Source organism: Vombatus ursinus, unplaced genomic scaffold (assembly GCF_900497805.2).
Source record: "Vombatus ursinus unplaced genomic scaffold, bare-nosed wombat genome assembly UNPS02014818.1, whole genome shotgun sequence".
NCBI classification, from domain to species: domain Eukaryota; kingdom Metazoa; phylum Chordata; class Mammalia; order Diprotodontia; family Vombatidae; genus Vombatus; species Vombatus ursinus.
The window spans coordinates 15149151-15172512 of NW_020954596.1; the positions used below are offsets into that span (position 1 = coordinate 15149151).

Consider the following 23362-nt stretch of genomic DNA (forward strand, 5'->3'; position numbering starts at 1 on the left):
TTGAGATTTTCTGTTGTAATATGCTACAAAAAAAGTTTTATTTCAGTTCAGCTTATACCACCCCAAAACACTGAAGAATAACTTCACTTACATAACCAACATCCGGTCTGTAACAAGTATAAGCGCCCAAAATACTGTGCAACATGTCATGATATGGACCACCCTATAACAATCAACACACCAAAAAAACACATGCATAAGTACGGTTAGTACTGGGAGTTAACTTTTCACATGGGTTATCAGCAATCCATAGTTAATCATATGAAGTTATCTCACTAACAAAATTTGGAGCTTAGCCCCTTTAGAAAAGCAGTAGGTTAGGTTTGAATGCTGGAATGTTAGCCTTACACTCTTTGCTTGGTTTCTCCTACATAGCTACATGCTTTTTCAGAACAGAAAAAAATAAGCTGTATCTAAAACATACATATAATATACACAAGTGTTTTGTTGTTCCTCATTCTGTTTTTTCACCGTTCTCAACTTCTGTTTCTTACACTTCTCAATGAATTCTGCCTGCCCTTTCCTTTCTGCCGTCTCAGTTTCACCTTCCTTTCTTTACCTATGTAGCTATTGTCACATGTAGGAAGTACAATCTCACAAATTAACCCTACAGCTAATCCCCTGTTATTTCAAAATACATGAAGGCACCAGTTTTTCTCCCCTCCCTTCAACTACTGTGTATTACTAGCACACATTCACCACTTAGAACAGGAGTGGAGAACCCACACACAAGTAAACAGCAATACAGTTTGGTAGGTTTTCTTTGAGAGACATCGAAAGCTCAATCCACTTGCTTTTACAAATATCAACAGTAGGGAGCACAAAATTTTATTAAATGTGGAAAACAACAAAGTGATGAAACTACCATTTAATAAGACCATCCTTGTTGATCTCTCTCTCCCTGTACTCTAGATTCTATCCCTTCTTCCTCTAAGACATATCTTTTATAAGTACTTCTCTCTTTATAGAATCTTCTATTTCTCTTTTTCCAAGGGCTCTTTACTTTTACATTCAAAGATGCTCAGATGTCCCCATCTTAAAAAAATTTCACTTCACCCTGGTATTCCATCTAGCAACTACTCCCCTTTACATCTTTGCTAGTGGTAGAAAAAGATGTTCCCCTGCTTTCCTTGATAGGGTTTATCTGTATTTCAGTTTCAGCATACATTTTTTAAACCTGCTACTTTCAGTACATTATGAAAATATACTGGCTATATGATCTTGGAAAAATCACTTGGCCTCTCAGTACCTCAAGCAACTAAGAGTCTAAGTTGCAGAGACAACACCAATTTGCACTGATAAAGATATTACCAATGAAACTCTCAAACAACACTCTTTTATTAAGTATCAATTATGTGCCAGGATCTGTGCTACAAGAAATTAAGCCAAGGATGGATTCAGAGCATGGGTCATGGGTTAGGTTCAGAGCTACAAGTGCAATTTGCATAAGGAAATGAGCTTACTATTTGGGGCTTTCATATTCCAAACCCATAACACCACCCTATAGAGGTCTGGATAGAATGTAAGCATCTCCCAGTACCCTCTATGTGGGTACTTAGTTACTGACATGTTGTCTCTCCTATTACAATGTGAACTCCTTGAAGTAAGGGACTGTTTTTACCTTCTTTGTAACCTGAATGCTTAGTGCAGTGCCTGGCACACAGTAAGCACTTAAATGTTGTTTGACTGATTAGCTCACTCTGAACATGTGCCTTTCAAAATACTACATCTTCATTCTATAGACCCAAAAGGATGTGCAAAGATGTCCATTTCATCTATTCTCAGACACAGCAAACCTCTGATGCACATACATGGTGGTGTTAATCAATACACGCTGAGATATATGCCTAAAATGTGGTGAAGGCAAGCAGTTAAATGTGTCAATAAATAAGTGTTTAAATATTATAAATAAAGCGTTTCTATATCATTAAAGATAGAATTTTTAAAAACTGGGAAGTAGTATATTCTGATATTTCATTTATAAAACTGTATAGTTCATCATCTTCAAATTTTAAGCAAAAACCACTGGTGTAAAAATAACTAATATATACCACTTACTTGCTGGAAAATACAGAGATTAGGAAATGTTCTAGAAATGTCCAGTTTGATTAGTTCCAGAGAGGCTTCTCTGTCAGCTGCAGAAAAACTTGTATCTATCAAAAACAAAGAATAACAACGAATATAAGAAACAGATATGTTAATATTGATAAGCACCAGGGGTTTGTAACTGTATGTCACTAATGGATTCTTAGTAAGTACACTTATATTTTAAATCAAGTAGGAATTAGCTTTAAAAATAGTAATGATTCATTTTTTAAAGAAGATCAAAGTTATTCTCTTTTCATCTTGCAAAATAAAGAAGAGGGCAAAGATTTGAGTGACACAAAGCAAGAGGCAGTGTACCAGAACAAGAATATAGATCTTTCTAATATACCACACTACCTGAACATAAAAGTAAGTACCATAACCATTCTCACAAAGTGAGTTTATTTTTAACACAACATGACATTTTTAAACCAAGATCCATGTGGATTTACAGTTTACTTCTGTCCAAATCAGAAGTCTGAAAATCAACTTATTACTGGAGCATTGTGAGGTATTTTCCAGCACTTTAGAAACTGAGTGATTTGTCAAAGTTCTTCATTAGCTACAAAACTATAGGAATATAATAATATTAGTATTTTAACAATTAGAACTGGAACTAGTTATAATTAAAAATAAAAAATAAATATTTTCTAACTTGGAACTATATTTCCAAATCTATTTGTGACTAAGATCTCAAATGTTTAGGAATTTTTTCACAGATTTGCTTTGCAAATCTCAGATTTTCTTTGCTATCATTTTTACCACTAGTAAAATCTTATAACTAAGAAATGTTCAAGTGTTAAGCCAGGAAAATGTATTCACTATTCGAATTAATTCTATGTGAGAAATGCTATAATAATATAATTCAAGTTTCAAGTCCGTTTTAGGACTGCTAGTTAGAAAGCAGTCTTCCTACAAAATGACACTGAACTGCAGCTACTTGAAATGTCATCTAGGACATTTCTGGTTTATTTTTTTGCTCTCTGGGCTCAAATACCACACAGACATACCTTTAAAATAACAAAATGGTAATGCCACATTGCCCTGGAAGATTTCTAAGAATGTTTTAGCATCTGTGCAGTTTTCCTTTGGGGAAGTATAATACATTTCTCTAGAAATCAATTCTATATCATGAAGCTCTAGACTCTATCGTTGATACTGTTATAAATGATGTGAATAACTTGAAAAGGGAAAACTACTGGTTGTACACAAGAGTTTGCATACTCACACATGAGAATTTCACTTAGAACCAGAATGGTTATGTTACACTTACTATAAAAAGCTTTATTGTCTTATTTAAAAATCCTTGTTCCTAAACAGTACTGTACATATTCTTTTCCAATCCCTAATAATCTTCATAAATTTTAGTTTTACTTTTAAATTAAGAAAAAAGTTAAAATCCAATTAAATAAATCACTAATTTATTTTTTAATGCACACTGTTAATGACAGCATTAATTGTGTGCTAAATTCACACAATTCACATACAGACATACCTTCATTCTCTGCTTCAGAGGCCCCAGCACTGAGGGACCGCCACTTTTCCTTGGCTCGAGCAAGGCAAATGTCATAGAGTTCTGAAAGAAATTAAATTATTTTTAAAACCATTTAATGAAGTGAGCAAAACTAAGAGAACAATTTATAAAGTAACAGCAACAGTAGAGATAACCAACTTTGGAAGACCTAGTATTTCTGATCAACACAATTACCAATCACAATTCCAAAGGACTCATGATGAAACATGCTATGCACCTCCACTTAGAGAACTAATGGACTCACCGTGCAGAATGACGCACATTTTCTTCTCTTTATTTCTTTTTTCTTTCTTTTTTAGAATATGGCTAATGCTCAACTTTGTTTTGCTTGACTTCACAATTTTGTAATGGGTTTTGTTTTTCTTGCTTTCTCAATGGGTGGGGAAGAAGAAGAATAGGGAGAGAATTTGGAAATGAAAATAAAATAAAATTTAATTTAAAAAAAACTCATTTAATATATATCAGTTGCTAATACTTGAGGGGAAAAAAGTCAAAATACTTAGAAATATTTTCCAGTATTTAAAATACTTTAGTAAGTAGACTGAAGTTTACTTTTTAAAGTAAGCTGAAGCCTACTTATTAAAATACTGTTTAAAAAAAACTAGCCTCAAAGTATTCCATGCTTTCAAATTATACCCATAAGATGAACCTCCTCACCCTAACAAGAGAATAAAGGGGACTTGCTGATCTTCTGCTGTAGGTTTCTTCCTTTCTCCTAGTTCCATACCAATAAAAAATAAAATTAAGGGAAGAGGAAAATAAGGAAGAGTTAAGACCCTGCATCTTACTGCTCTAAAAGAATTCCATGTCAAAAAGCACATACTAAATACCAATTACACAAAAGTATGGAGCTAGAAGCATGGCAGAGTATATGGCACAGAGAGAAGTATAAATCACAAGGCAAAGTGCTGATACACAAAAAGGAAAGATACAGTCAAAGATATTCTAGGAACATTTTAGGAGGCAGGAAATAGTTTCAGCTAGGAAAATTTAAAAAGGCCTTTATGAAGAAGTTAGCAGCTGATAAGCCTTGAAGAAAGAGATTTCAACAGTTCGAGATGGGGGAGAGGGTCAGCCAGCACCAACAATTAAAGATGGGAGAGACAGCAGGAAATTGGGGACTAACTAGTAGTTGAGTTTGAATGGAACAGGTTGTGTGAAGAGGAGTAATATGAAATAAGGCAGGTTGAAGGCAACCTGCAGGAGGGTTTTAAATGCTAAGTAAATTTTAGTTTATCCCACAGACAGCAGAAACAAACTGAAGGGACAGAGTCAGATTTGTTCATTAACAAGAGTATTTTGGTAACTGTGTGAAGGCTGAAGTCAAAGAAAGAAGCAAAATGGCTATTAATGACAAAGATCATTGCAAATGGAACTAGTAAAACAACTGATCGAGGAAGACCCTGATCACACTAAAGGAAGTCAGATTACATTAGGGATTCATTCTTTATTCTGAATGACTTCATTCTGAATGACTTTTCAGAAAATGTAAGAATGAATCAATGCCAAGGTCAGGAGTAGAAGTGCAAATATGTTGCAAGTTTTAGCTAAGATTAACATACACCCACTTTCTTAGGTGTATTTCATAATTCATTTGTCTTGAAAAGATATACAAGATTGACCATGCTAATCAAGAAAGCTTTAAACTTAAGACAGGAAAGGGAAGGCAGGAACTGCTTACTCAGATCTGATAAATCCAGCTGGTCCTGGTAGATAGTAGCAGAGACAACAGAGAAATAGCAGAAAAGAGAATCAATTATACATGTAAGATAATATCCATGTAAGATAATATCCAAGAAGACATCCAACAATAAAATAAATAGACATCCAGCAATAAAACCCATACTCTTAAATATCTGTTGTTCCATACACAAATGAATAAAGCATGGGGAATCAACAGAGTAGATTCTAACACAAGACAAATGAACTCACAGATATCAATGAGGTGAGATGGGATTCATGACTGAATTATAGCTCTGGAAGTACTTTATTAAAAAGGAACAGAACATATAAAAGAGACAGGTAGAGCAGCATCCTATATTAAGAAGATGCACTCCTGTGACAAAATCCAGCAACCCACAGTGGGGAACCATGATGGAAAGAAGCAATTTTAGGTAGGAGACTTAGAGAAGAAATTAGATAAAGCAGTTGGGAAATAGATAAAAAAGTGAATACAGAAACATAATAATGAAGTAATGGGAACTTTAATGATCCAAACGTATGTTAGAGGTTCTCTCTGTGTCCAAAGCAGAGTAGCTTACAAAGTTGTGATTTACCTTAATGATCATTTCATCCTTCAAAAGATAAAGCAAGAAGGAAAAATTTTATTCTTGACCAAATTCTGACCAAGGATAAATAATGATAATAAGAGTTAACATTTTAGAGTCCTTTCAGGAACAGCTAGGTGGTGAAGCAGATAGAGCACCGGCCCTGAATTCAAATCCAGCTTCAGACACATAACATTCACTAGCTGTGTGAGTGACTCTAGGCCAATCACTTAACCCCAATTGCCTCACCAAAAAAAAGGGGGGGGGCAGCTAGATGGCACCGTGGATAGAGCACTGGCCCTGAACAAGTCACTTTACCCCATTGCCTCACCCCAAAAAGTGCTTTCAGATTTGCAAAGCATTTTACATATGTCCCCTCAATGATTCTTTATACCAGCTCCATGAGGTAAGTATTTCTAGATGTCATTACCTTTTTCATAATTATGGAAATTAAGTTTTCCTTAATTTCTTTGAATTTATAATTAAAGAAACTAAGCCTCAAAAAGTATAAGAACCTGGTTCCTAAAGCAAAAAAGAGCAGAAAGCTTAGGGAAAAGAGTTAAGAAGGATTCACAATTGAGAAGGAAAGGGGCAGATGTAATTTGACATGCACCTTGGATTTTGGAAGAGCTATTTTCAAATGCTTCACAGAAAGGATAGGGAGGATCCAATGACCTAATATTTTTACAAGGGAAATTAGCACAAATGTGATGGAAAGCTCTCAAGAATGACACTATTTAGGCAGAAGCAGAAATTACTCTGAAAAGGAGAGCAAGAATTATAATAGCTAGCATTTACATAGCACTTTAAAGTTTGCACAGCACTTTACATACTTTAACTCTTTTTTTAAAAATCTACTTATTTTTAGTTTTCAACATTTCCTTCCATAAGCGTACTTTAACTCTTGCAACAATCCTTGTGACACAGGTGTTATTATTATTCCTATTTTACAGATGAAGAAACTGAGGCACAGAGAGAGGTTGAGTAACTTAAGTCATTATCTGAAGCAGAATTCCAATTCAGGTCCTCCTAACTCCAAGTCTTCTGCTGTATCCGCTGTACCACCTGGCTGCCCTTTACAACAGTCTAAAAAATGCTAATGGGTATGTATGAGGAATTCAACATTCAACTCAGATCTTAAATGGACATAAATACAAAAGAGCAGCCTGATCTTCTAAGGATTGTGTCAGGAAAATTAAAGATAAGAATGCACCAAGCCTAATAATGAATGCTAACAAGGATAACAAAGGGTTTAAGTCCACTGGGGCATGATAGCAGGTGACAAGGAAAAGACTAAGCTACTTCTCAACTTTGTCTGCTCAGTGTTTTCTGTTTTCAAAAAGGAGGGAGAGGGGAAGGTCTGGCCTGGGAAGAGAACAGAAACAGTTCGCAGAAAACAAAAAGCTAAGGTAAGTAAAGAGATGTCCAGATGGCCTCTAGATGCCCTTTATAATCTCAAGTCACCAGGTCCAGAAGAACTATTTTCTAGAGTCCTGAAGGAACAGACAGATGTGATTGCTAAGCTGCTATAATCTTTGAAAGATTGTGGAGAATAGGAGGCAGAACTAAAGAAGGTCAATTTTTAAAACAAAATGGTGGAATCTGAAAACTATAAGCCAATGATGAGCCTGATGTCTACTTTATTCCTGGCAGGGTTTTAGAAGAAATTAATAAAGGGAAGTTCTCCAAGCACATAAAAAAGAAAGCAGTGATTACTAAAAAGTCAACAAGGCTTCATCAAGCAAAGGTTACGCCAGCACAACCTTACTGTCTTTTCTAAAAGGGCAACTATACTGGCAAATCAGAGGAATGCTGTAGATTTGGATATGGATTTCATCAAAGCATCTGACAATGTTATAAATGTGAATAAGATGAAAATATATGGGCTACCTGATGAATGTTAAGTAGATTTGGAACTGATTGAATAATTGAACCAAAAAAGTACAGTAGTCACAAATCAGTTGACATCAACTTGGAAGGTGTTCATTACTGGGGTATACCTGAGAGATATGTCTTTAGTGCTCTGCTGTCCAATATTTTTATCAACACCTTGGATGAAAGCACCTATAGAGTAGTTAACAAATCTACAGATGGCATGAAGCCTGGAGGGATGATAGCTGACACAATCAAACACACAGAAGAAACCCCTGCTAAAGTATATTCTAGCACTGGTCCTGGAGTCAGGAGGACCTGAGCTCAAATCCAGCCTCAGATACATAACGCTCACTAGCTGTGTGACTCTGGGCAAGTCACTTAATCCCAATCCCCTAACCAAAATAAATAAATAAATAAATAAATAAAGTACATTCCCTCAAAACTATGATGTGAAACAGCTTAAGAGCAGTTATACAATACAGTATTATTACGTAGGAAGAAATGATGAACAGGAGGAATTCTGAGAAATAGCAGATGATGTGCATGAACTGACACAACCAGAATCAGAAGAAAAATATACACACGATTTTTCACTGAGGAAGCTCAAACGTAACCTAACTATTCAACTCAAATCAAAGTGAACTCATCATCACTAAAAATCAGCTTCTCTTCTCTTCCAGCCCTCCCATTCTGTCAATGGCACTATCATCTTCCCAGTTACAAAGGCTCAAAATGTCAGAACCGTCTCTGCTCAGACAGAGCACTGAAAAAGAGGAAATGCCCCCCAAAGCCTTGCCCTCATACCCTCTTTCCATTCCCAACACCACCACCACAGTTCAGGTCCCCATTAGTTCTCTCTTGGACTGTGTTTCAAATAACTTCTAATTTATTTACCACCTCTAGCTTCTTCCTATTCCAAAATTCTCTAGACTATGCTTCCACTTTGACCTTCTGAAAGCACTGTGCTGGTCACATTACTACCGCCTACCAAACAACCCACATATGATTTGGTTTTTTGGGTTTTTTGGGGTTTTTTTTGGTCTGCCACTCAAGATCCTTCACATCTGGCTCCAGCATGTCTCAACGTTCTTCGTTCCCCTCTCCTCCTCTAAACTCAGACATGCACTCTATACTCCAGCAAAATGACTACTCAGAATTCTGCAAACATGACCCATATTCTGACACCCCAGTGCCTGGGTTCATGCTATTCCATGTGCCCCAACTTCTTTAGCTCCTGACGTATCTCCATCTACTTCTGGAATTACACTGATTCTTCAAGACCCAACTACAATGCCTTTTTTTTTTTATCCCACAGCCCCGTCAAAAGTGATCTACCTTCTTGATTTCTGATATGACTTTGTCCCCATTTTATGGTATTATCATCTTCGGCCTTATAGTACAACTAGCTATGTGCACTCAAGGACTTCACAGTATTCATTTTCCTATCTCCTACAGTCCTTGACACATATTCATGGAATGGAAAAATCTGAGAAATGAGTGCCACAAACATAGTATCACCACTAGAAGAAACTCACTCCTGTCCCCCTAAAGAGTCTCATCCCCTACAGCGCTGCCCAGGTCCTCTTCTCTTCTTTCTCTCTACTACTTCACTTAGCGATTTCATCAGATCTCACAGATCCAATTATTATCTCTATGATTCTCAGTTCTATTTACACATCCTTAACTTCTGACTTACAGTTTTGCACCTCCAACTGCCTTTTGGACACCCTTAGACATCTTAATGTAGACATCTTAAACTCAACATGTCCAGATGAACTCATTATCTTTCCCCCCAAACCCTCCTCTCTTCCTAACTTCCTCATTCCTGTTGAGTGCACCACCATCCTCCCTGACACCCAGGCTCACAACCTTGGTGTCACACTAGATTCTCATGCCACCACCAACACCACCCCAATCTGATGCCAAACTTTGTCAATTCTACCTTCATAAAGTCTCACACACGCCCTCTTCTCTCCTCTGACTCTGGCATGAACGTGGTGCAGACCTTCCTCCCCTCACACCTGGACTACTGCAATAGCTGCTGGTGGGTCTGCCTGCCTCAATCTGTTCCCACTTTAAATGACACTAAAGAAGAGGCATTCCCATCTGCTCTGTTTGCACTTTAAAGAGCAAGGGAACATCCCCATTTGACCGGCAACTGAAGGCTTCTACCTGTGCTGTGGAGGAATTTAGAATTAGAATTAGAATGTGAGCTCCTTCAGAGCAGGGGCTCTCATACCCTGCTACTGTATTCCCTGTGCCAGGGTAGTGCTTTGTATACACTAAGCACTTAATAAATGTTTTATTTGCTCACTCATTCATTCACTGTAGTCCATCTTCCACTTGGTCATAAAGGCAATCTTCCTAAACCACAAGAAGTCTGACCACATCACTCATTAAATTCCAGTGGCCCCCAGTTTCCTCTAGAATCAAATAGAAGATCATCTGTTTGGCTTTCAAAGCCCTTCCTACCTTTTTACACCTTACTCTCCCCATATACTCTATGCTACTACTGTCTCTGGCTCCCTTGCTTTTTCCGCTCACAAAACACTTCCTCTCCCACCTCCCACCAGTTTCACTGGCTGCATTCCACACTTACAATGCTTTCCCTCCTCATCTCTACCTCCTGACTTCCTTTAAGTCTCAGCTAAAATGAGACCCTCTACAAGAAACCTTTTCTTGCAGAAGAAACACTTAACACCTTCCCTTTGAGCGCGCCTCCATGTCACCATGCATTTATCTTGTTTGTATATAAGAGTTTGCATGTTGTCTCCTTACCAGATTGTGAGCCTCTTGAGGGAGGGACTGTTTTTGACTGTCTTTGTGTCCCCAGTGCTTAACCCCGTACCCAGCTCATAACAAGTGCTTAACAAATGCTGGCTGACTGGACTGATTCTATCCCACTGCTCCCATTCTCCACTCACAAGATGATAATAAGATGTTTAAAAGACTTCTGAGTCTTTTAATAGGACTGTGATCATTGATCCTACTGTAATTTAACCTACTGTAACTTAACTCGAGGTGCAGACAATTGTTATGCCAATATAATAGAGAAGCAGCAGCAGACAGCAGGTGGAGAGCAGGTGGTTTTTGTTGAAATGTCAAAGAACAAAGACAACAATGCAAAACTCAAAGCATTACAAGCCAGTCTCAGAACTCGGTCCATTGTCCTAGTGTCTCTTAGCACTCTCAGGTTCATTACTTACTAGTTAATCTTCCTAACAATACACTAGATAAGGAAAGGGAAGCAATATTATTTGCAGTATGAATGACGCATACATAGGGAAAATAGAAGATACTCACCATGGGTAATATTTAACTCGTTCCCTATTGCCAAGCTCCAGACTTTACCTCTCACACTTGGAGGAATGCCTTGCCACCATAATTCTCGAACTTTTCGAGAACACCACCTGGGTAAAAATGAAGCATAAATTCAAGCCAGCACTACTTCAATGCTTTTATGGTACTTTATATAAGCACATGCTATTGTTAAAGCTGTGGGGCATGGGAATGGGATTAATGCATCTAAATAGGGGTGAAATTAATAAAGCTCCATTCTGATTGTGATTGTTTAACTGATGGTAGAATGATCTGGCCTGTAGCTTTCGGTCCAACTCATCAACTTTTGCGCATTCATTCACTCAGTGATATGGTTAGCAGAGACTTCAAAGTATCATTTGCTCTACACACAGCACATCAGTTCACCCAAAAGTTACTGTGTGAACAATTCTACAGTAGCTTCTACTATTGTGCATGAATATGGCCCACTGAGAACTTCAGTGTTGTACATAAAACCTCTTCTCCCATCTGCATGCAAGAAATTATATGGCCTAATGCGCTTCTGGACTCTAAGAGGAGGAACATTGTTAATCATTAAGTATTTAGTGCTCAAACTCTTAGTCCCATTTACAAATACTTTACAGTATCTCAAGGCACTTTCACACGTATGATCTCATTTGAAATGCAAAACAACAGAGAGAGGTAAGAAGAACAGACAAGGGCCTCAGTTTCTTCCTCTGGAAAATGGAAGCTGGACAAGATGGTCTCTGAAGAACCTTCTAAGATCCTATGATTATTACATTTTATGATTATTACATTTTTACAGGTAAAGAAACTTGAGGTCAGTAAGGTTAAATGACTTGTGCAAGATAATTCAACTAAGAAGTAGTGGAATCAGGAATAAAATCTTGGCACCTGGATTTCTAGCACACTGCTCTTTCCTTTATCACACCCTACCAGTCACAGTTATGGTGACGAAGTAGAAACAGGCATGATTAGATCTCCGGGGAGTCACCAGGCCAAGGTTACCCAAGTAGTAACAAAACTTTGCTTGAATTCAGGTTTTCTGACTCCAAATGCAATGTTATTTCCACTGTACCATGAATGAATACAACAGGCTAGCTAATAATACATTAAATATAGCACATGACCTAAAAACAGAAACCAATTCTGTTAAAAATGAATAGATATACATAGTTGACATTCAATAAGTAACAATTAAATTAATTTCAATTAAAAATATTGCTTGATGAAAATAGCTTATCTCCAAAGAAATGGTTTTAAATTAAACAGCAATTTCTCTTCTTTTCTTACATTGTTTCCCAGTTGGGTAAAATTTCGTTGTTCCAGACCAAGACAGCATTTCCAATGCTTTCTTCCAAACGACACCTCTCTTCCTGCTGCTTTTTCCTCCTCTGTGCTTCTTTAATCTCTAAATTTTTAAAAAAAGAAAAGAAAAATAAACACTAATTGATAACCATCAGACTTACACAATTTCAAAAATTATACTGCTATAAAATGAGTATGAGCAAGAAAAAGTCACAGAGTTGACTATAGCTATCTTATGAATATGCCTAAACATACTGATAATCAATATTAATAAAAACAACTGTACAATAAATGTCTAGAAAGACATGCTTTTTTATGTCAGACTCTTGGAAGTATTTCTTTAAAGCATTTTCTGTATAGACAGTTAGTGCTAGGAGGGACCATAGAAGATCATCCTGCTGAAATCTCTCATTTTACAATGGAAAAAATTGAGATCCAGAGAGGCCTAGTGATATTCCCACAACTGAATAACGGAAGCAGAGGAACTAGACCGCAAATCTCAATTTTCAATCCCACATTTTCCCATTACACCACTTTGTCTCCTAAGCTGTATCAATTCAAGAAAATATACTTATTAACAAACATAATGAGAAAATGCATTCAGAAAATAATGCAGCTAATACTGATTAATTCAACCAACATTAAATACCTAAAGGATTTTGTACAAGACACTGCGGGGATATACAAAGTCTGCTCTCAAGAAGTTTACCATGTAACAGAGAATAAGAAACAAAAGACTGATAATTATGATACATAATGTTATATGTTGAATTTATTGGAATTGCAAACGTGAGTGCTACATGAATTCTCTGGGGAAAAGTTGCTACTGACAAGCCCCTTGGTGAGAAAATGACAGGTGAATATTTTTTAAAAGAAAGGTCATTTAAATTGGGGTCTACAAAGGTAAAGAGAGAGCACAGTTATTCCAAGTGGAGCGAACAATGTGAACCAAGGGGCAGAGGTGAAAAGACCTGAAGAATATTTAGGAAAGAGAAAAGAAGTCAATTTGGGCCAAAGCATAGACTACATACAAGGGGATAATCTGAAATAAAGCTGTACATATAAAAGTGGCAGCAAATTACGGATGGCTTCAAAAACCAAACACAACAGTTTGAATTTTATTCACTAAGCAATAAGTAACTACCGAATATTTTTAATGCAATAGTGACATAACCAAACATAGGCATAAAAGAAGAGAAAATGGAAGTGACAGCAGGACCGATTAGGAGGCTATTACAGTGACTCACACATAGAGTGACAAAGGATTGTACCAGTGTGGTGGTAGTGGAGAAGAGAGGTGGCATCTCGAGGATTTGCTAAATGACTGACTGAGAGGTTAGGGACATCGAAAGCCAAAAAAGTGAGATTTTAACATAACACAATTAGAGTAACAATTGTGATGAATATAAATATTCAACAAACATTAAGTACTAGGTATTCAAAAGACGTATGGAAATAACTGAAGTTAAAGACAGAACAAGACAAGAATACAGATTAACTACTCTAAACTTTCAGTCTTCTTCAGGGCTCCACACCATCTTCTGCACACAGTAAAAGCTTAGTAAATGTTTGATGAATGAATGTATGACTTCAATCACATAAAAAGAAACTATGCACCAAAAACAGGCAAACAGACAAAAAAAAAAACACTGCAAGGGGACATAGAAGGAATAAATGACAAATTGTTTTAAACATCTATAGGCTGAAGTTCTTTTTAATCAGTTATAAATGTAAATTTAACTGGATGTTATTCTTTAAAGTTGGGTTCATAACACATTTTTTTTTAAAGGAAGTCATGTGTGAAGGAAATTTTCTATCTAAAATTTTACAGAATCAAAATGTTAAAATACACACATATCACCAAGGCTTAACTTTCTAGACTCTAAAACTTAAAAAAGAAACACCTAAAATGGCCGTTAGATCCTAAAACTTTAAATAGATTGGCAATGACAAATAACTCTACCTCTTTTTTTGGCCTGAACCACCATTTCTTCGTATTGCTGTCTATGTTTCTGAGCTTCTTCAGCTGGTTTTGCAGGGAGGTTTCTAGAGAGAAAAGAAAGTATTTTCCACCATTATAAATAACAAATTCAAGTTGTGATAGCCAGGGGGAGAGGGAAGAGGTGTAGAACTGAAAAGCATTAATCCCTAAAAGATGAAAAACTTAAAAAGCTGCAATCTAACCATATTTATAAAACAAAAGTGGTACCTTATATTTTATAAAGAATCCTTAATTTGGCCTTGCTGCAAAAGTTTTGTGTTCTGAGTTACTACCAGTCACTAATCCCAAGACCTTACCTGATCATTTTTAAATCTGTAAAGTCTGACACTATATGTTCACATATGTGAGCTAAAAAAATTAAAGCAAGGCCAACACCTTTTCGCCTAAAGGTAAACTCTTCCAGCGCTTTATCTAAAAGGTTAAATTTTAAAATTTATTTATTTAAAATTTATTTATTATTACTAAATAATGCATGCCACAACAATAGTCAAGAAATGTCTGACATGTAAATTATTTCATTTCAGGGAAGAAAAAAGAACCCAGTTTGTCAGGTATGTCCCAGTTTATGTACTCTACCACTTAGGCTGCTTCAAGGCCTTCTCTATTACAAGGATTTAAATTATTGAGAAGAAATAGAATCTGCTACATGAGTAAGATAGAGCAACTCATCCTCCCTAGCAAATATGACATGTACTGTGCGCAGCAGTACAATTCACTTTTACTGATGGTTCATATTGTTATCATTTAAAATTTTTAAGGTTTGAGAAAAAATCATTCACCAAAACCTAATAAGAATATTAATCTATTAAATCTCTTAATACAGAACACACATACTAATACATTTCTACTTTTATTATATTTAAAGACAATCTGGATGCCTTAACTGGAAGCATATGTCAAGATGAGCCATCAGCAAAAATGCATAGTGAAAAATACAGTAAAGTTGAAATATCTTATAAATGCTTGAATAGAATTTGTTGGCCACCACCAGCTACTCACATTTATATAGTAACTTCATCAGACAGGGCATTGGATCAAAGGATTTTCAAAACAGAACAGTCATTAGGGATCATTTAGTGCAATCCTTTCACCTTGCAGGTAAAAAAACTGAAGCTCGAAAATGTCATCAATTTACTCAAGATAATGATAAATCATAGTCATTAAGTAGAAGAGACAATCTAGGTCTGAAGATTCCACTTGCAGGGCGCTTCCCAGCCCGCTAGGGAAGGTCAGCTAAAGCACTGACGTGTGACATCTCTGTTCCCCAACGCCACAGAGCTGGAGGCAGGACGCAAGTCCAGGTCCTCGGACACATCTCACGTACCTTTCTAGGATTATAAATGCCTCACAGTAGTAAAAATAAATGTTATAGGGTAGTTTCCAAAATCCTTCTTGTTACACAGTTTCCATAGTTATAGAACACATTTTTAAGCAAGAGTAAATCTTATACCTTTGTTTGGGAGAGGTTGCCAATGGCTTACTTTATGGTTTCCTTTATGAAACATACTATCTAACTTATTTATAATGAGAAATACGAAATCTCACTAAGACTTACGCTGGTCTATCTTCTAGGATAAGAGCAGTGGTGGAAAGTGGTTCAAAATCAAGATTTTTCCTCACATTCTGTTTAGGAGAAAGAGGTTTGTGAGGTCGTCCAGCTTCTTCTTCATATTCCTATATAAAGAAAAGAGTAATTAAAGAATATTGGTAAACATAGGTATATTATGATTATTCTCGATGAAGTAAATTAAGTTTTTATTGAAATAATATTTTTTGTTATCAAAACCTTTTAAACCAACCAAGTCATAATACAATGAAAGCTCTTGATATTGCTGAGCAAGAACTAAAATGCTTTACAAATAAGAATGCTAGAGTTAAAGTTTTCCAAAAAAGTCCATCAAGTGGGAAAATTCTTTCTGATTTGTAAACTTGCAAACCACTGTATGGTCTTTGTAAACTACAATGGATCAAGCACAGAGTCATGGAACAAGCATGGAGAGCTGGCTGTGCCCCAGAGCTGTATGGTTGAAGGAGACAGAGTGGAGGGCCTGGGGTACATTCGAGAGTCTCCTGAGAGACCACATTCCCCAGAGACCCTGGCTAAGAGTTAAGAATGGTAAGGTGTAGCTAGGGTTTAGACCACCCCAACAGCAGAAGGGGCCACACCAGTAACATCCCAGATTCACTGAAGCAGTGAAAACATTTTAACATATGTATTGAATAACAAGAGCCTCTGTTATCAAATTAGTGAATTGTTCAACAAATTACAGTAAACACAAAAACAAACATCTTCATAAGGTAAAGCCAGGAAGAATTTTGAATGAGAATAAGGAGAACAGCTAGAAAGAAAATAACTGCCTGAAGAGTCTAAACCTTTTGTGCATCCTTAATTCACAGAAACATGTGCAAGGTCCTAAAGTAGAAGATGTGAGAAAAAAAGGGAGGTTAAGACATGGTACCTGCCCCTTATAACCTGGTTGGAGAGGCAAGATAGATGAAGTGACTTCCCTAAAGTCAGAGTGGCAAAACATGAAGAAAACTAAATAATAATTCAAGATTTAAATAATACTTCACAAAAATAGTATAGATGTCATAAGGTAGGATTCAAATAGATGACCGCTGAGATCCTTTCCAACTCTGAGATTTTATAAGTATACAATTCAGTAGCCAAAACATTTTTTCTGATTAATTTGACTGTGAGTTAATTATTTTTAGCACAAAAAGTGAGAGTCAAAATGGTAAAGGAAGGAAGACCAATCACACATTCTCATTTCACTTTTACAGCAATCTTGTGCAGTAGGGTGTAAAAATATCATTTATCTCCTATTTTACATATGGGGAAACATGATCAGAGATTTAAAACGATTTGCCCAAGGTCACATGGGCAGTAAATACCAGAGCTAAGATTCCAATCCAGGCCTTCTGATTCTAAATGCACTGTGGCTCTTTCCACTACATGATGCCGCTCAGACAAAGATAAAAGATTTTAAAAAGTACCAGGGTACCAGTCAAGTAGATGGAAGGTACCTTTACTACTACCCTTCCTTCTCTTGCTCCCACCAGAGTAGTAGCATTGCAACAGATTTGATGCATTTAGCACATGCTTACTTTATGAAATGAACTCAAAAGGATATGAAATTACTCTTATCTATACATCTTCCATAAGCTAAGTCCTAAAATATAACCCCCAGAGGCTGAATTTTGATTATCAGAGAATTCTTAGATCTACAGTTCCTTAACTTTCCTATCAAGTTTAAATTTGAGCATTTAAATCATAAATCTTAGAATTACAAAAGCTAATCAAACTTTTAATATCACCTGGGCCAACCTCCTCATTTAGGACACTCAGGCCAAATGACCCAGGTCAAGGTCACACAGTTAGTCAATGGAACAGTAAGAAACAGAACCAAGTATCCTTTCAGTTTATATGATTCAGTTTATATAATTATATGATTTGCAATAAAGTAAATGTCCCATCAAAATAAAGATACTAATAATTAGAGTTGTTAATTGTTCAAAATCAGTATAATGCACCATCTTCTGCTCAAAGTAACAATAAATTAGCACACAAAACAGATCAGACTACATTCAGGTTTCAGGGGAGAGTTGAGGGAAACACTCCTTTGTTAAAAGTGACAGAATTAATATGGCTGAAGCCTCCTTCACTCACTCAAGTCTTCCTGCCTCTGGGCTTTGGCTCATTCAATTTCCAACACCTGGATTGCCTCTACTTTCCCTCTTCCTCATATGTCTCTACTTTCCCTCTTCCTCATTTCCATGTGCTGACGTTCTGTCCATCCTTAAAGACCCAGTTAAAATGCCACAACTTTCCCTGATACCACCTCCCCCTCCTCCAAGTCAACAATGATTCATCCCTCATCTGATTTCTTAGAACTTTGTGTTCTTCTCAGGTCACAGGGTTTGGAGCTGGAGGGGACTTCAGCAGAGGAAATGATGAAATGACTTGCCTAAATTTTTAGTCAGAGTGGCAAAGCCTATTATGGACTCTAAATCCAATGGTCTTTACACAAGACCACTGTTACACTTCTCTGTGTGCATATTTTATCCCTCATTCTCTTGGACTGAGCTCCTGAAAGGCAAGGACTGTGCCAAATTTAGCACAATTCTCTCACAGTGAGAGGCAGTGTGGTATAATGGATAGAGAGCTAGCCTCAGAGTTATAAAGACTTGGTTCAAGTCCTGTCAAATACAGCTGGGTGACCCTGAGCTAGTTCATATAGCTCCCAGCTACACACACACACACACACACACACACCCTTCTGTCTTTGCACTGATCCAAGAAGCTCCTCAGCAGGAACTCCCCACACTGATGGAAGCACAGATCCCATAAAATAAAACCTCACAGTGTCTAGTACACATTTAATAAGTAGGTCACTATGTGGGGGGGGAGGGGGTCAAGCAATTTGGGCTACCACAACTACAACCCTGAGAGAATGCAGCTTTAAAGTAAAGAAGACAGTTCATAGCGGGCTGGAGCTAGCTCTTCAAAGGGAAATCTGATATTAAGTATGATATGAAGGGGATAAGCCCATCGAACACAGTCCACCATGTGGAACACTCCCAAGAGTGGTCTGTAGCACTGGGACCCCACCGTTATCAGTGGTAGACAGTAGGGGGAGATGCCAGTCAAGTGATCCCTAAAATTCTGTATAAGTGTAGTATTGTAAGCAAATCTCAGGATGGTCACATCACATATATAATTATTCCTATACCTACCCAAAGTGGTGGGCCATGTTGGCCAGTAAGGATCTCCATCATGGGCATTGCACAGCCAAACCACCTTGTGTCAAGGCCTGAAGCCTCTGCCAGTTGCAGATGAGCTTGACTGCTGTCATGCACAGATGATGGACAGTTCCAGGGCTTTGTGGTACCCACCTTTGCCCTCGGAGAATGAGATTTATTGACTCACTCTGGCCCTGAGGTACCTGATATAAACCTGCCTTGAGGCTAGCCCCATCTCGTAGAAGCCTTTTATATTTCCAGTTCAGCTCATTATAGCTCTTTTCCCACTCAACCAATAGTGTCAGTCTGTGCAATCTTTTAAGCCATCTGTTATGTTTTTTTTCTACTCCCCATGGAGATTAGGGAGACAACCCTCAATTCTGTCAGATCTGATTGCTTGATTGGGAGGTAAGGGGAGATCCTAATTACAGAGAATAATCCCCAAGATTCCCTTCACCCACTGGGACATTGACCCAGTATGAAGCTCTGCTTTAACCTCTTCATCAACGTGATTCCTTTTAAGAGAAAATGACCAAATCGACTTCTTTCCTCTCTCTGCCCAAATTTGTATTCTGGTTCTGTAATGTAGTTTGGGGCTCGATTAAATTTCTCTGAAAGAAATCCATTCTGCCTCTAGCAAGGAGAATGGCAGAGTTTTCAAATGTTCAGATGTGTCAAAATGGACATATTTCTCTGTGGAGTACATAGAGTCTGGAACTTGGGCTTTATCTCTCCACCTCCTCCATGAGGCCTCTCCTGGGCCCTCATCTGCGAGCACCTCCCCTGCCCCATAAGATTGTACTTATTTTATATGTACTTAAACATGCACGGGCTGTCACCCATTCTAGCACAGAAGCTCCTTTAAAACAGACTATTTCTTTCATTCACTATTTCAAATTTCATTTGTCCTTTCATCTCCAATGTCTAGCACAGTGCCTGAACCACAGCAGGTACATGAGAGATGCCTGCTGATTGATTTCTGAACAAATTAATGAATGAAAGAAATCCTTGCAGTGCAATGTTGCCTTGAAACCCCTCTCTAAAAAAAAAAAGAGGAAGGAGGATGAAGGAGATTCTAAGCATAAGAACACTAGCAGGGAGGTGGGAAAGCACAGAACCTATATAAGGGACCACAAACACTCTAGTTTGACTATAGCATAAAATAAATAGATAGAAGTAACATAAAATAAAACTAAAAACACAGGGCTGTAAGATATCTAAGCCTGTAGAGGAGCTTGAATATCAGACTAAAAAATTCAAATTTATTAAATATGTAACAGGAAGCAAGTGAAGGATTCTGAGCAGAAGAGTGACACGGCCCAATCTCTGAATAAGGTGGCAGCAGCACTGTTAATGATGGACCGGAGGTAGAATAGAACCTGAAGACCTGTCTTGAGCTTGCCTATTGCACTCATCTTTGCAGAGGGTAATGAGGAGGTAGTGGGACAGGTTACTTAAGGACAGATGAGCAAGATCTACAAAAGGAAAAAACTGCCTGAATAAGGGAAATAAAGGTGAGAAAAGTCAAAGATAACACCTGAAGACTGGGTGGCATCACTTACATAAATAAGTTAGAAGAAGGAAAAGTTAAAGGAACTAAAGACAACGAGGAGCAGAGCTCTCAACACAATACATAGTGTTTACTATACAGGCTTTCTTGAAACAAAAGTTTATTGCTACATAGTTTGAATCCTCTCTTACATTCTGTTGTGCACAGGATGTGCTTTTTTTTCTTTTCTTATTTTGTATTCAAGCTTTAAAAGTTTATAATATGTTTCTTTTTCTTTTCTTATTGTGTATTTAAGTTCTGGTAATTAAAAAATGACAAAAAAGACAGTAAGCTGGGTTTAGGGATATTTAAGGTACTGGTAAAATCCAAGTGAAAATGACTTTATCAAGTAAAGACATAGCTCTAGAGCTCAGGGATGACTGTTTGTTGCTCAGTTGTTTTTCAGTCACGTTCGACTCTCCATGACCCATTTGGGGTTTTCTTGGCAAAGACACTGGAGTAGTTTGCCATTTCCTTCTCCAGCTCATTTTACAGATGAGGAACCGAGGCCAATAGGATTAAGTGACTTGCCCAGGGTCATACAGCTAGTAAGTATCTGAGGCCAGATTTGAACTCAGGAAGAGAAAGCTTCCTGACTCCAGCCCAGCGCTCTATTCACTGTGTCACCTAGCTGCCCCAGAAGAGTGGTAGCCTCTACAAAAAGATGACAGTTAAAGCTTCAGCAATAGATAAGGCTGCCAACAGTACAGTGGGAAGAGAAGATTGACAACAACACTCTGGGGGATCATCCACATTTAGGGGATAGGAAAGGGAAAAGGAATTGAGGCAAGAGATTAGTCAGGACTGATTAGGGACAGCTAGACCCAAAGATCTCTGAGCTCCCTTCCAGACAACCAGGAAGGAGCAGCGTCACTGAAGCAAGGGGAAGATGCAGTGTGAAGGAAGAGGGGGCAGTCAGCTGTGTCAGATGTTGTCAGAGCTCCCAAGAGGAGGACCTTGGGTCTGACAGCTCAGAAATCATTCATGACCTCAAAGAGAACAGTTTCAGTACACTGGTCAAGATGGAAGCCAAACTGCAAGTGGATGTAGCAAGTAGACAATGCCCTTTCTGGAAATTTAGCAGTGAAGTTAAAAAAAAAAGGAATAAAACAATAATTTCAGGGGGGAGCATGGTCAAAAGAAGGTTTGTCGTTGTTTTGTTTAAGAATAGTAAGGCCTGAGGTTAGGCAGGCTCTCTTGCCTGGGTACTTTCACTCATACTGTTCCACAACTCCAGAGTACCTACCTTCTCCTCCTCACTTTCTGAATTCCTATTAATTTTCCAGAGCCCATCTCAACTACAATTTCCTCAAGCTACAGGAAAAAAATCAAGATTGGTTGAGGCAAGGAAGAAGCCACATTACAAGTGGTTAAGGGCTGAATGGACAATTAGAAAGTGGAAACAACGGGTAAAAGCTACTTTTTCTAAGTACGGTAGTAAAAGGAAAAAGAAATGAGACAGTAGCTGGACTAGTATAAGAAGGGTCAAGTGAAGGTTGTTTGGTTTTTTTATAAACAATTCTTCACAATTCATTTCTCAAACTCAGTGATACAATCTATATAGAATTATTAGTAATTTAGCAACACACATGGCAAACCTTTACATAGAAAGGTTCTTAAAGTTACAAGATCAAATGTTTATATTATACAGTATCAGAGTTATCACAAAAGAATTTTTTTTTGTTTGGCTAGGCAATGGGGTTAAAGTGACTTTCCCAGGGTCACACAGCTAGTAAGTGTTATATGTCTGAGGCCATATTTGAACTCAGGTCCTCCTCAATCATGCGCCAGTACTCTATCCACTGCGCCACCTAGCTGCCCCCACACAAAATAATTTTTTAAACAAAAATCAGAGACCCTTAATGTGTACCTGAGATTAGAATACACTTTAATTAAATCAAAGGCTAATTCCTACTGCTGTGTATATGTTATTTTATGCTGATATTATTGACCTTGCTCAAAATTTGCTTCTCATAAATAAATAAGGATATCACCAAGTCAATTTGATAAACCTCAAACTAACTTCTTAAATGGAACTGTTGCTGCTAATTACCAACTTTCTATATGAACAATCAGTCACTGATTAAGCATTAGCAATTGACTTCCAGTTGTAAATGATTTTTATTAAAAACAACAAATATGACTATCTGCCTCTGTGCTAACAAAAGATATCCTATAGCTTGTGTATTAAGCCAACAAACAAGAAATTAAATGTTTATTATGTGTTCACCACTACACTAGGTGTTATGGCAGATAAAGAATAACAATAAAAATAAAAAATGAAAAAAGTTTCTGTCCTTGAGGAGTTTATGGCATATTTGAAAAAACAAAGCTAATACATGAAAAGGAAGACAACAATAAAAACTGTGTTAAATAAAACGGTCCATTCTCTAAGTGCTGTAAGAGTTCAGAAAAAGATGAAGTTGCTGTAACTAGTGCTAGAACTAGAAGGATGAAAAGGATTTGGACAGAGACAATGGAAAGAAGGATACTCCAGATAAGAAGAACACGGAGAGTGCATGTGTGGAAGTATTCACGGTAAATACAAATCATCTGAAAAAAAAAACAAACCTGTAATACTTAACAAAATTTAAAAGTAAAAATAATAGTAATAGAAAGTATTTTTATCCAGCTTCCTAAGGCCACTTTGTTCCCTAGAGAAGAACCTTCTCAGATCTGGGAGGCAGAACAGGGGCAGA

The 23362-nt window shown here is 37.3% G+C and overlaps 1 protein-coding gene across 3 annotated transcripts in view; it reads right to left on the reverse strand.

The window, feature by feature from the left end:
• Positions 1 to 23362, reverse strand: part of TBC1D14 (TBC1 domain family member 14) — a 108638-nt gene that overhangs the window by 23801 nt on the left and 61475 nt on the right. For all 3 annotated transcript variants that reach the window (XR_003566808.1, XM_027836171.1, XM_027836172.1), the window contains 7 exons: positions 15927 to 16045; positions 14333 to 14415; positions 12355 to 12472; positions 11065 to 11171; positions 3581 to 3661; positions 2059 to 2153; positions 92 to 163 (listed from right to left, as the gene is read on the reverse strand). Coding sequence is in view for 2 of the 3 variants with exons in the window: in XM_027836171.1 (XP_027691972.1) it covers positions 92 to 163; positions 2059 to 2153; positions 3581 to 3661; positions 11065 to 11171; positions 12355 to 12472; positions 14333 to 14415; positions 15927 to 16045 (675 nt within the window). In the remaining variant the exon portion in view is untranslated. The remainder of the gene's footprint in view (positions 1 to 91; positions 164 to 2058; positions 2154 to 3580; positions 3662 to 11064; positions 11172 to 12354; positions 12473 to 14332; positions 14416 to 15926; positions 16046 to 23362) is intronic.